This window comes from Petromyzon marinus, chromosome 83 (assembly GCF_048934315.1).
Source record: "Petromyzon marinus isolate PM22_M1 ecotype Great Lakes invasive population chromosome 83, UKy_Petmar_22M1.pri1.0, whole genome shotgun sequence".
Lineage (NCBI taxonomy): Eukaryota > Metazoa > Chordata > Hyperoartia > Petromyzontiformes > Petromyzontidae > Petromyzon > Petromyzon marinus.
In genome coordinates this window covers 2,608,886-2,623,793 of record NC_133748.1, presented here as the reverse complement: position 1 = coordinate 2,623,793, position 14,908 = coordinate 2,608,886, and the positions used below count along the sequence as shown (strand labels likewise).

Below are 14,908 nucleotides of genomic sequence, written 5' to 3'. Positions count from 1 at the left end.
ACTACTACACTACTACACACTACTATACACTACACACTACTACTACACACTATACACTACTACACTACACACTACACTATACACTACTACTACTACACTACTATACACTACACTATACACTACTACTACACTACTATACACTACACTATACACTACTACTACTACACTACTATACACTACACTATACACTACTACTACACTACTATACACTACACTATACACTACTACTACACTACTATACACTACACTATACACTACTATACACTACACTATACACTACTACACTACTATACACTACACTATACACTACACTATACACTACACTATACACTGCACTATACACTACACTATACACTACACTATACACTACACTATACACTACACTATACACTACACTATACACTACACTATACACTACACTACACACTACATTACTATACACTACACTATACACTACATTACTATACACTACACACTACACTATACACTGCACTATACACTGCACTATACACTGCACTATACACTGCACTATACACTACACTATACACTACACTATACACTACACTATACACTACACTATACACTACACTATACACTACACTATACACTACACTATACACTACACTATACACTACACTATACACTAATATACACTACACTATACACTACACTATACACTACTACTACACACTACACTATACACTACTCACTACACTATACACTACACACTATACTATACACTACACTACATTAGACAGGAGACGGCAGCGCTTTCAATGGAAGTTTTATTGACACCGCGAGAGGGGGAGGGTGGTGGGTGGAGTCTAGCTGGTGGTGGGTGGAGTCTAGCTGGTGGTGGGTGGAGTCTAACTGGTGGTGGGTGGAATCTAACTGGTGGTGGGTGGAGTCGAACTGGTGGTGGGTGGAGTCGAACTTGTGGTGGGTGGGGTCGAACTGGTGGACACTATGTAGACACGCCCCCAGCTGTCTTCGCAGTGTCTAAGTGGCTCTCAGCTCTAGCCCCTCCCCTCCTGGGCTATAGCCCCTCTTCCCCTGGGCTGTAGCTCCACCCCCCTGAGCTGTGGCCCCTCCCACAAGACTTTTGCTCCACCCTCTGTGCTGTAGCTCCACCCTCTTGGTTGAATCTCCTCCCCTCCTTTGGGCTGTAGCTCCACCCCCTTGGTTGAATGTCCCTCCCCCCCCCCCCCCTTTGGCTGTAGCTCCACCCCTTGGTTGAATCTCCTCCCCCCCCCCCTTTGCCTGTAGCTCCACCCCCTTGCTTGAATCTCCTCCCCTCCTTTGGCTGTAGCTCCACCCCCGTGGTTGAATCTCCTCCCCTCCTTTGGGCTGTAGCTCCACCCCCTTGGTTGAATCTCCTCCCCCCCACCGGGTGCTGCGGCTGCTCCTATTGGCTCAGTCCTTGTCGTCGCCGTGCGTGATGTGTAGCAGAGGGCGTGGTAGTCCAGGACGCCACTCCCACTGATGGGGGCCAGCTTGGTCATCTGTTCCAACTGGGTGGGGGGTGAAGGGGTGGGTGGGTGGGGGGGTGAAGGGGTGAAGGGGTGGGGGGGTGAAGGGGTGGGTGGGTGAGTGGGTGGGTGGGTGAGTGGGTGGGTGGGTGGGTGAGTGGGTGGGTGGGTGAGTGGGTGGGTGGGTGAGTGAGTGAGTGGGTGGGTGAGTGAGTGGGTGGGTGAGTGAGTGGATGGGTGATTGGGTGGGTGGGTGATTGGGTGGGTGAGTGGGTGGGTGGGTGGGTGAGTGGGTGGGTGGGTGGGTGAGTTGGTGGGTGGGTGAGTTGGTGAGTGAGTGGGTGGGTGAGTTGGTGGGTGAGTGGGTGGGTGAGTTGGTGAGTGAGTGGGTGGGTGAGTGGGTGAGTGAGTGGGTGAGTGAGTTGGTGAGTGGGTGGGTGAGTTGGTGAGTGAGTTGGTGAGTGAGTGGGTGAATGAGTGGGTTGGTGAGTGAGTGAGTTGGTGGGTGAGTGAGTGAGTGAGTTGGTGAGTGAGTTGGTGAGTGAGTTGGTGAGTGAGTGGGTGAGTGAGTGGGTGAGTGAGTGAGTGAGTTGGTGAGTGAGTGGGTGGGTGAATGGGTGGGTGAGTGAGTGGGTGAGTGAGTGAGTGGGTGAGTGAGTTGGTGAGTGAGTGGGTGAGTGAGTTGGTGAGTGAGTTGGTGAGTGAGTGGGTGAGTGGGTGAGTGAGTGGGTGAGTGAGTTGGTGAGTGAGTTGGTGAGTGAGTGGGTGAGTGAGTTGGTGAGTGAGTGGGTAAGTGAGTGGGTGGGTGAGTGAGTGGGTGAGTGAATTGGTGAGTGAGTGGGTGAGTGGGTGGGTGAGTGGGTGAATGAGTTGGTGAGTGAGTGAGTTGGTGAGTGAGTGGGTGGGTGAATGGGTGGGTGGGTGAGTTGGTGAGTGGGTGAGTGAGTTGGTGAGTGAGTGGGTGAGTGAGTTGGTGAGTGAGTTGGTGAGTGAGTTGGTGAGTGAGTGGGTGAGTGAGTTGGTGAGTGAGTTGGTGGGTGAGTGAGTGAGTGGGTGAGTGGGTGAGTGAGTGGGTGGGTGAGTGGGTGAGTGAGTGGGTGGGTGAGTGGGTGAGTGAGTTGGTGAGTGAGTGGGTGGGTGAGTGGGTGAGTGAGTTGGTGAGTGAGTGGGTGAGTGAGTTGGTGAGTGAGTTGGTGAGTGAGTTGGTGAGTGAGTGGATGACTGAGTTGGTGAGTGAGTGGGTGAGTGAGTGGGTGGGTGAGTGAGTGGGTGAGTGAGTTGTTGAGTGAGTGGGTGAGTGGGTGGGTGAGTGGGTGAATGAGTTGGTGAGTTGGTGAGTGAGTTGGTGAGTGGGTGGGTGAGTGGGTGGGTGAGTGAGTTGGTGAGTGAGTTGGTGAGTGAGTGGGTGAGTGGGTTGGTGAGTGAGTGAGTTGGTGAGTGAGTGGGTGAGTGAGTAAGTGGGTGGGTGAGTGAGTTGGTGAGTGAGTTGGTGAGTGAGTGGGTGAGTGAGTTGGTGAGTGAGTGGGTGGGTGAGTGGGTGGGTGAGTGGGTGAGTGAGTTGGTGAGTGAGTGGGTGAGTGAGTGGGTGGGTGAGTGGGTGAGTGAGTTGGTGAGTGAGTTGGTGAGTGAGTGGGTGGGTGAGTGGGTGAGTGAGTGGGTGAGTGAGTGGGTGAGTGAGTGGGTGGGTGAGTGGGTGGGTGAGTGGGTGAGTGAGTTGGTGAGTGAGTTGGTGAGTGAGTTGGTGAGTGAGTGGGTGAGTGAGTTGGTGAGTGAGTGGGTGGGTGAGTGAGTGGGTGGGTGGGTGAGTGAGTGGGTGGGTGAGTGAGTTGGTGAGTGAGTGGGTGAGTGAGTTGGTGAGTGAGTGGGTGAGTGAGTTGGTGAATGAGTGAGTTGGTGAGTGAGGTGGTGAGTGAGTTATTGAGTGAGTGGGTGGGTGAGTGGGTGGGTGAGTTGGTGAGTGAGTTGGTGAGTGAGTGGGTGAGTGGGTTGGTGAGTGAGTGAGTGAGTGGGTGAGTGAGTAAGTGGGTGGGTGAGTGAGTTGGTGAGTGAGTTGGTGAGTGAGTGGGTGAGTGAGTTGGTGAGTGAGTGGGTGGGTGAGTGAGTGGGTGGGTGAGTGGGTGAGTGAGTTGGTGAGTGAGTTGGTGAGTGAGTGGATGAGTGAGTGGGTGGGTGAGTGAGTGGGTGGGTGAGTGGGTGAGTGAGTTGGTGAGTGAGTTTGTGAGTGAGTTGGTGAGTGAGTGGGTGAGTGAGTGAGTGGGTGAGTGAGTTGGTGAGTGAGTTTGTGAGTGAGTTGGTGAGTGAGTGGGTGAGTGAGTGAGTGGGTGGGTGAGTGGGTGGCTGAGTTGGTGAGTGAGTGGGTGAGTGAGTGAGTGAGTGGGTGAGTGAGTTGGTGAGTGAGTGGGTGGGTGAGTTGGTGAGTGAGTTGGTGAGTGAGTGGGTGAGTGAGTTGGTGAGTGAGTGGGTGAGTGAGTTGGTGAGTGAGTGGGTAAGTGAGTGGGTGGGTGAGTGAGTGGGTGAGTGAATTGGTGAGTGAGTGGGTGGGTGAGTGGGTGAATGAGTTGGTGAGTGAGTGAGTTGGTGAGTGAGTGGGTGGGTGAATGGGTGGGTGGGTGAGTTGGTGAGTGAGTTGGTGAGTGAGTGGGTGAGTGAGTGGGTGGCTGAGTGAGTGAGTGGGTGGCTGAGTGAGTGAGTGAGTTGGTGAGTGAGTGAGTGGGTGAGTGAGTTGGTGAGTGAGTTGGTGAGTGAGTGGGTGAGTGAGTGGGTGGCTGAGTGAGTGAGTGGGTGGCTGAGTGAGTGAGTGAGTTGGTGAGTGAGTGAGTGGGTGAGTGAGTTGGTGAGTGAGTTGGTGAGTGAGTTGGTGGGTGAGTGAGTGAGTTGGTGAGTGAGTTGGTGAGTTGGTGAGTGAGTTGGTGAGTGAGTTGGTGAGTGGGTGAGTGAGTTGGTGAGTGAGTGGGTGGGTGAGTTGGTGAGTGGTGAGTGAGTTGGTGAGTGAGTTGGTGAGTGAGTTGGTGAGTGAGTTGGTGAGTTGGTGAGTGTACAGGTGACCAACTCACCTCCTCCGCATTGAATTTATCAGCCCAGCGGGTCAGGTAAACCTTGAACCTAGCCACACAGACACAGACAGAGATCCCCCAGGTAGCCTCTAGCAGGGCTGTAGGGGCAAGTGCTGAGACACAGACAAAGCTCCCCAGGTAGCCTCTAGCAGGGCTGTAGTGTCAAGTGCTGAGACACAGACAAAGCTCCCCCAGGTAGCCTCTAGCAGGGCTGTAGGGGCAAGTGCTGAGACACAGACAAAGCTCCCCCAGGTAGCCTCTAGCAGGGCTGTAGGGGCAAGTGCTGAGACACAGACAAAGCTCCCCCAGGTAGCCTCTAGCAGGGCTGTAGGGGCAAGTGCTGAGACACAGACAAAGCTCCCCCAGGTAGCCTCTAGCAGGGCTGTAGGGGCAAATGGTGAGACACAGACAAAGCTCCCCCAGGTAGCCTCTAGCAGGGCTGTAGGGGCAAGTGCTGAGACACAGACAGAGATCCCCCAGGTAGCCTCTAGCAGGGCTGTAGGGGCAAGTGCTGAGACACAGACAAAGCTCCCCCAGGTAGCCTCTAGCAGGGCTGTAGGGGCAAGTGCTGAGACACAGAAAAAGCTCCCCCAGGTAGCCTCTAGCAGGGCTGTAGGGGCAAGTGCTGAGACAGACAAAGCTCCCCCAGGTAGCCTCTAGCAGGGCTGTAGGGGCAAGTGGTGAGACACAGACAAAGCTCCCCCAGGTAGCCTCTAGCAGGGCTGTAGGGGCAAGTGCTAAGACACAGACAAAGCTCCCCAAGGTAGCCTCTAGCAGGGCTGTAGGGGCAAGTGCTGAGACACAGACAAAGCTCCCCCAGGTAGCCTCTAGCAGGGCTGTAGGGGCAAGTGCTGAGACACAAAGCTCCCCCAGGTAGCCTCTAGCAGGGCTGTAGGGGCAAGTGCTGAGACACAGACAGAGATCCCCCAGGTAGCCTCTAGCAGGGTTGTAGGGGCAAGTGCTGAGACACAGACAAAGCTCCCCCAGGTAGCCTCTAGCAGGGCTGTAGGGGCAAGTGCTGAGACACAGAAAAAGCTCCCCCAGGTAGCCTCTAGCAGGGCTGTAGGGGCAAGTGCTGAGACAGACAAAGCTCCCCCAGGTAGCCTCTAGCAGGGCTGTAGGGGCAAGTGGTGAGACACAGACAAAGCTCCCCCAGGTAGCCTCTAGCAGGGCTGTAGGGGCAAGTGCTAAGACACAGACAAAGCTCCCCAAGGTAGCCTCTAGCAGGGCTGTAGGGGCAAGTGCTGAGACACAGACAAAGCTCCCCCAGGTAGCCTCTAGCAGGGCTGTAGGGGCAAGTGCTGTGTTAGTAGCGAGTAGCAGCAGCAGCGTCTATGAAGGCTACCGGCACTGTGGCTACACACAGAGGGGGTGGGTGGCCAACACCACCACCACTACACCATCACTACACCACCACTAGACCACCACCACCACTACCACCACTACACCACCACTACCACCACTACACCACCACTACACCACCACCACTACACCACCACTACTACCACTAATACACCACTAATACACCACCACTACACCACCACTACCACCACTACACCACCACTACCACCACCACTACACCACCACTACACCATCCCCACTACCACCACCACCACTACACCACCACTACCACCACCATCACCACTACACCACTACCACCACTACACCACTACCACCACCACTACACCACCACTACCACCACTACCACCACCACTACACCACCACTACCACCACTACACCACCACTACACCACCACCACTACACCACCACTACTACCACTAATACACCACTAATACACCACCACTACACCACCACTACCACCACTACACCACCACTACCACCACCACTACACCACCACTACACCATCCCCACTACCACCACCACCACTACACCACCACTACCACCACCATCACCACTACACCACTACCACCACTACACCACTACCACCACCACTACACCACCACTACCACCACTACCACCACCACTACACCACCATCACCACTACCACCACTACACCACTACCACCACCACTACACCACCACTACCACCACCACTACACCACCACTACCACCACTACACCACCACTACTACCACTACCACCACTACCACCACCACTACACCACCACTACCACCACCACTACACCACCACTACTACCACTACTACACCACCACTACACCACCACTACTACCACTACTACACCACCACTACCACCACCACTACCACCACTACACCACCACTACTACCACTACACCACCACTACTACACCACCACTACCACCACCACTACACCACCACTACTACACCACCACTACACCACCACCACCACTACCACCACTACACCACCACTACCACCACCACTACACCACCACTACTACCACTACTACACCACCACTACACTACCACCACCACTACCACCACTACACCACCACCACTACTACACCACCACCACTACTACACCACCACTACCACCACTACACCACCACCACTACTACACCACCACCACTACTACACCACCACTACCACCACTACACCACCACTACACCACCACTACCACTACCACCACTACACCACCACTACTACCACTACACCACCACTACTACACCACCACTACCACCACCACTACACCACTACTACACCACTACTACACCACCACTACCACCACTACACCACCACTACTACACCACCACTACACCACCACACCACCATCCCCACTACCACCACCACCACGCCCGGCCGCCTTTGTCTCTCCCTACTCACTCTTCGAAGTTGATGTTTCCCTTTCCGCTGTTGTCAAACATCGCGAAGGAGTTGAGCAGAGTCTCCTCATTGTCTGTGCCTGTGGTGAGCACACGGTGAGTGGTGAGTGAGTGGTGAGTGAGTGGTGAGTGAGCACACGGTGAGTGGTGAGTGAGTGGTGAGTGAGTGAGTGGTGAGTGAGTGGTGAGTGAGTGGTGAGTGAGTGGTGAGCACACGGTGGGTGGTGAGTGAGTGAGTGGTGAGTGGTGGGTGAGTGGTGAGTGGTGAGTGAGTGGTGAGTGGTGAGCACACGGTGAGTGAGTGGTGAGCACACGGTGAGTGGTGAGTGAGTGGTGAGCACACGGTGAGTGAGTGAGTGGTGAGTGAGTGGTGAGTGAGTGGTGAGTGAGTGGTGAGCACACGGTGGGTAGTGAGTGAGTGGTGAGTGAGTGGTGAGCACACGGTGAGTGGTGAGTGGTGGGTGGTGAGTGGTGAGCACACGGTGAGTGGCGAGTGAGTGGTGAGTGAGTGGTGAGCACACGGTGAGTGGTGAGTGAGTGGTGGGTGAGTGGTGAGTGAGTGAGTGGTGAGTGAGTGGTGAGTGAGTGGTGGGTGAGTGGTGAGTGGTGAGTGAGTGGTGAGTGAGTGGTGAGTGAGTGGTGGGTGAGTGGTGAGTGAGTGGTGAGTGAGTGGTGAGCACACGGTGAGTGGTGAGTGGTGAGTGAGTGAGTGGTGAGTGAGTGAGTGGTGAGTGGTGAGTGAGTGGGTGAGTGGTGAGCACACGGTGAGTGGTGAGTGAGTGGTGAGTGGTGAGTGAGTGAGTGGTGAGTGGTGAGCACACGGTGAGTGGTGAGTGGTGAGTGAGTGGTGAGCACACGGTGAGTGGTGAGTGGTGAGCACACGGTGAGTGGTGAGTGAGTGGTGGGTGAGTGGTGAGTGAGGAGTGAGTGGTGAGTGAGTGGTGAGTGAGTGGTGAGTGGTGAGCACACGGTGAGTGGTGAGTGAGTGGTGAGTGAGTGGTGAGTGAGTCGTGAGTGGTGAGTGAGTGGTGAGCACACGGTGAGTGGTGAGTGGTGAGCACACGGTGAGTGGTGAGTGAGTGGTGAGTGAGTGGTGAGCACACGGTGGGTGAGTGGTGAGTGAGTGGTGAGTGAGTGGTGAGCACACGGTGAGTGAGTGAGTGGTGGGTGAGTGGTGAGTGGTGAGCACACGGTGAGTGGTGAGCACACGGTGAGTGGTGAGTGAGTGGTGAGCGAGTGGTGGGTGAGTGGTGAGTGAGTGGTGAGTGGTCAGCACACGGTGGGTGGTGAGTGAGTGGTGAGTGATTGGGTGAGTGGTGAGTGAGGTAGTGAGTGTATGAGTGAATGAGTGAGTGATTGGGTGAGTGATTGGGTGAGTGGTGAGTGAGTGGTGAGTGAGGTGGTGAGTGAGTGAGTGAGTGTATGAGTGAGTGATTGGGTGAGTGGTGAGTGAGGTGGTGAGTGAGGTGGTGAGTGAGTGAGGTGGTGAGTGAGGTGGTGAGTAAGGTGGTGAGTGAGGTGGTGAGTGAGGTGGTGAGTGAGTGGTGAGTGAGGTGGCGAGTGAGGTGGTGAGTGTATGAGTGAGTGAGTGTATGAGTGAGTGAGTGGTGAGTGAGGTGGTGAGTGAGTGTATGAGTGAGTGAGTGATTGGGTGAGTGGTGAGTGAGGTGGTGAGTGTATGAGTGAGTAAGTGTATGAGTGAGTGAGTGGTGAGTGAGGTGGTGAGTGAGTGAGTGTATGAGTGAGTGAGTGATTGGTTGAGTGGTGAGTGAGGTGGTGAGTGAGGTGGTGAGTAAGGTGGTGAGTGAGTGGTTGAGTGGTGAGTAAGGTGGTGAGTGAGTGGTGAGTGAGGTGGTGAGTGAGGTGATGAGTGACGTGGTGAGTGAGTGGGTGTATGAGTGAGGTGGTGAGTAATGTGGTGAGTAAGGTGGTGAGTGAGTGGTGAGTGAGTGGTGAGTGAGGTGGTGAGTGAGTGGTGAGTAATGTGGTGAGTGAGTGAGTGAGTGTATGAGTGAGGTGGTGAGTGAAGGGTGAGTGAGGTGGTGATTGGTTGAGTGGTGAGTGAGGTGGTGAGTGAGTTGGTGAGTAAGGTGGTGAGTGAGTGTATGTGTGAGTGTATGAGTGAGTGAGTGTATGAGTGAGTGAGTGAGTGTATGAGTGAGGTGGTGAGTGAGTGGTGAATAATGTGGTGAGTAAGGTGGTGAGTGAGGTGGTGAGTGATTGGTTGAGTGGTGAGTGAGGTGGTGAGTAAGGTGGTGAGTGAGTGTATGAGTGAGTGAGTATATGAGTGAGTGAGTGTATGAGTGAGTGAGTGGTGAGTGAGGTGGTGAGTGAGTGGTGAGTAATGTGGTGAGTAAGGTGGTGAGTGAGTGGTGAGTGAGGTGGTGAGTGAGTGAGTGTATGAGTGAGGTGATGAGTGAGGTGGTGAGTAAGGTGGTGAGTAAGGTGGTGAGTGAGGTGGTGAGTAAAGTGGTGAGTAACCTCACCACTGAGCTTGGCCCCGAAGATGGACAGGAACGTGTCAAAGTTGAGAGGTCCTGGGGACTCTTTCATCAGCTCATTCAGCTCTCCGTCACCCACACTCTTACCTACATCAACATCATCATCAGCATCATCATCAACATCACCTACATCGCCAACATCATCATCAACATCATCATCATCAACATCATCACCTACATCATCAACATCATCAACATCATCATCAACATCATCATCATAAACATCATCAACATCATCAGCTCATTCAGCTCTCCGTCACCCACACTCTTACCTACATCAACATCATCATCAGCATCATCATCAACATCACCTATATCAACATCAACATCATCAACATCACCAACATCATCATCATCAACATCATCATCAACATCATCATCATCAGCTCATTCAGCTCTCCGTCACCCACACTCTTACCTACATCAACATCATCATCAGCATCATCATCAACATCACCTACATCGCCAACATCAACATCACCAACATCATCATCATCAACATCATCATCATAAACATCATCAACATCATCAGCTCATTCAGCTCTCCGTCACCCACACTCTTACCTACATCACCATCATCAACATCACCAACATCATCACCTACAACATCAACATCATCAACATCATCAACATCATCAACATCAACATCATCATCATAAACATCATCAACATCATCAGCTCATTCAGCTCTCCGTCACCCACACTCTTACCTACATCAACATCATCAACATCACCAACATCATCACCTACAACATCAACATCATCAACATCATCATCAACATCATCATCACCAACATCATCAGCACCATCATCAACATCATCATCAACATCATCATCAGCTCATTCAGCTCTCCGTCACCCACACTCTTACCTACATCACCACCATCATCATCAACATCACCAACATCATCACCTACAACATCAACATCATCAACATCATCAGCTCATTCAGCTCTCCGTCACCCACACTCTTACCTACATCACCAACATCATCAGCATCATCATCAACATCATCACCTACAACATCATCATCATCATCAACATCATCATCAACATCATCAACATCACCAATATCATCACGTACAACATCAACATCATCAACATCATCATCATCATCAACATCATCAGCATCATCAACAACAACATCATCATCATCACCTACAACATCATCAGCATCATCATCAACATCACCAATATCATCACCTACAACATCAACATCATCAACATCATCAGCATCATCAACAACAACATCATCATCATCATCACCTACAACATCATCAGCATCATCATCACCTACAACATCAACATCATCATCATCATCAACTTCATCAGCTCATTCAGCTCTCCATCACCCACACTCTTACCTACATCACCAACATCATCATCATCACCTACAACATCACCTACATCATCAACATCATCAACATCATCATCATCACCTACAACATCAACATCATCATCAACTTCATCAGCTCATTCAGCTCTCCATCACCCACACTCTTACCTACATCACCAACATCATCATCATCATCATCACCTGCAACATCACCTACATCATCAACATCATCATCAGCATCATCAACATCATCATCAACATCATCATCATCAACATCATCATCACCCACATCATCATCATCAACATCATCAGGTCATTCAGCTCTCCATCAACCAAACTCTTACCTATATCACCAACATCATCATCAACATCACCTACAACATCACCTACATCACCAACATCATCATCAACATCACCAACATCATCATCATCATCATCAACATCATCAACATCACCTACATCACCTACATCACCAACATCATCACCAACATCATAATCAACATCACCAACATCATCATCATCAATATCATCATCAACATCACCTACAACATCACCTACATCACCAACATCACCAACATCATCATCACCAACATCAGCTACATCATCATCAACATCATCATGACCACCATCAACATCATCATCAACATCATCATCAACATGAACATCATCAACATCACCAACATCACCACCATCACCACCACCATCATCACCACCACCTCCATCACCACCATCACCACCATCATCACCACCACCATCACCATCATCACCACCACCTCCATCACCATCACCACCACCATCACCACCACCATCACCACCACCACCATCACCACCACCACCACCACCATCACCACCATCACCACCACCACCACCATCATCACCATCATCACCACCACCACCACCATCACCACCACCACCATCACCACCACCACCACCATCACTACCACCATCACCACCATCACCACCATCACTACCATCACCATCACCACCATCACCACCACCATCACCACCATCACCACCACCACCATCACCACCACCATCACACCACCACCACCATCACCACCACCACCATCACCACCATCACCACCACCACCATCACCACCATCACCACCACCACCACCACCATCACCACCACCACCACCATCACCACCACCATCACCACCATCACCACCACCACCATCACCACCATCACCACCACCACCATCACCACCATCACCACCACCACCACCATCACCACCATCACCACCATCACCACCACCATCACCACCACCACCATCACCACCACCACCATCACCACCATCACCACCACCACCATCACCACCACCACCATCACCACCACCACCATCACCACCATCACCACCACCACTCACCGATGGCTACAAAAGTTTGTCTGAGGTCGTTCTTGTCAATGACTCCGTCCCGGTTACGGTCCATGATGGTGAAGACCTGGGGAGTGACACAGTGAGTGACACAGTGAGTGACACAGTGAGTGAGTGACACAGTGAGTGACACAGTGAGTGACACAGTGAGTGAGTGACACAGTGAGTGACACAGTGAGTGACACAGTAAGTGACACAGTGAGTGACACAGTGAGTGACACAGTGAGTGAGTGACACAGTGAGTGACACAGTGAGTGACACAGTGAGTGAGTGACACAGTGAGTGAGTGACACAGTGAGTGACACAGTGAGTGAGTGACACAGTGAGTGACACAGTGAGTGACACAGTGAGTGAGTGACACAGTGAGTGACACAGTGAGTGAGTGACACAGTGAGTGACACAGTGAGTGACACAGTGAGTGAGTGACACAGTGAGTGACACAGTGAGTGAGTGACACAGTGAGTGACACAGTGAGTGACACAGTGAGTGAGTGACAAAGTGGGTGACACAGTGAGTGACACAGTGAGTGAGTGACACAGTGAGTGACACAGTGAGTGACACAGTGAGTGAGTGACACAGTGAGTGACACAGTGAGTGACACAGTGAGTGAGTGACACAGTGAGTGACACAGTGAGTGACACAGTGAGTGAGTGACACAGTGAGTGACACAGTGAGTGACACAGTGAGTGAGTGACACAGTGAGTGACACAGTGAGTGAGTGACACAGTGAGTGACACAGTGAGTGACACAGTGAGTGAGTGACACAGTGAGTGACACAGTGAGTGACACAGTGAGTGAGTGACACAGTGAGTGACACAGTGAGTGACTCAGTGAGTGAGTGACACAGTGAGTGACACAGTGAGTGACACAGTGAGTGAGTGACACAGTGAGTGACACAGTGAGTGACATAGTGAGTGACACAGTGAGTGAGTGACACAGTGAGTGACACAGTGAGTGACACAGTGAGTGAGTGACTCAGTGAGTGACACAGTGAGTGACACAGTGAGTGAGTGACACAGTGAGTGACACAGTGAGTGAGTGACACAGTTGAGTGACACAGTGAGTGACACAGTGAGTGAGTGACACAGTGAGTGACACAGTGAGTGACACAGTGAGTGAGTGACTCCGTGAGTGACACAGTGACACAGTGAGTGACACAGTGAGTGACACAGTGAGTGAGTGACACAGTGAGTGACACAGTGAGTGAATGACACAGTGAGTGACACAGTGACACAGTGAGTGACACAGTGAGTGAGTGACACAGTGAGTGACACAGTGAGTGAGTGACACAGTGAGTGAGTGACACAGTGAGTGACACAGTGAGTGAGTGACACAGTGAGTGACACAGTGAGTGAGTGACACAGTGAGTGACACAGTGAGTGAGTGACACAGTGAGTGCGTGACACAGTGAGTGACACAGTGAGTGACACAGTGAGTGAGTGACAGTGAGTGACACAGTGAGTGACACAGTGAGTGACACAGTGAGTGAGTGACACAGTGAGTGAGTGACACAGTGAGTGACACAGTGAGTGACACAGTGAGTGACACAGTGAGTGACACAGTGAGTGACACAGTGAGTGAGTGACAGTGAGTGACACAGTGAGTGACACAGTGAGTGACACAGTGAGTGAGTGACACAGTGAGTGACACAGTGAGTTAGTGACACAGTGAGTGAGTGACACAGTGAGTGACACAGTGAGTGAGTGACACAGTGAGTGAGTGACACAGTGAGTGACACAGTGAGTGACACAGTGAGTTAGTGACACAGTGAGTGACACAGTGAGTGAGTGACACAGTGAGTGACACAGTGAGTGACACAGTGAGTGAGTGACACACTGAGTGACACAGTGAGTGACACAGTGAGTGACACAGTGAGTTAGTGACACAGTGAGTGACACAGTGAGTGACACAGTGAGTGAGTGACACAGTGAGTGACACAGTGAGTGAGTTACACAGTGAGTGACACAGTGAGTGACACAGTGAGTGACACAGTGAGTGAGTGACACAGTGAGTGACACAGTGAGTGATACTCACATCCTTAAAGTCTTTCATTTGTGCTTCATCAAACTTCACCGTGTTCGCCTTTTTAACCTGCAACAGTGGGGGCAGGAGTCATTTAGAAGTTCGGTGCCAGGCTAGGTGCACTGTGACACTGTACAGTGCCAGGCTAGGTGCACTGTGACACTGTACAGTGCCAGGCTAGGTGCACTGTGACACTGTACAGTGCCAGGCTAGGTGCACTGTGACACTGTACAGTGCCAGGCTAGGTGCACTGGGACCTCCTCATGCACCTGATGATGGTGATGATGATGATAGTGGTGATGGTGGTGGTGATTATGATGGTGGTGATGGTGGTGATGATGATGATAGTGGTGATGGTGGTGGTGATGATGATGGTGGTGGTGATGATGGTGGTG

The 14,908-nt window shown here is 52.0% G+C and overlaps 1 protein-coding gene across 1 annotated transcript; it reads right to left on the bottom strand.

Moving 5' to 3' along the window:
- Positions 1-768: 768 nt before the first annotated feature.
- LOC116958776 (myosin light chain 5-like) lies at positions 769-14,631 on the bottom strand. Its single transcript, XM_076057672.1, has 7 exons — positions 14,526-14,631; positions 12,483-12,558; positions 9,765-9,866; positions 7,280-7,358; positions 4,523-4,571; positions 1,227-1,511; positions 769-1,132 (listed from the first exon to the last, which is right to left on the bottom strand). The coding sequence occupies exons 1-7, from the start codon at positions 14,541-14,543 to the stop codon at positions 1,037-1,039; spliced, it is 705 nt and encodes a 234-aa protein (XP_075913787.1). The 5' UTR covers positions 14,544-14,631; the 3' UTR covers positions 769-1,036.
- Between the last annotated feature and the right edge of the window lie 277 nt (positions 14,632-14,908).

Excerpts from the sequence above, each read along its gene's own strand:
- LOC116958776 (XM_076057672.1), bottom strand. Across the intron at positions 9,867-12,482 it reads ACAAACTTTTGTAGCCATCG|GTAAGAGTGTGGGTGACGGA; the intron begins GTGAGTGGTGGT and ends ATGTTGATGTAG. Across the intron at positions 1,133-1,226 it reads GGAGGAGATTCAACCAAGGG|GGTGGAGCTACAGCACAGAG; the intron begins GTGGAGCTACAG and ends TTCAACCAAGAG.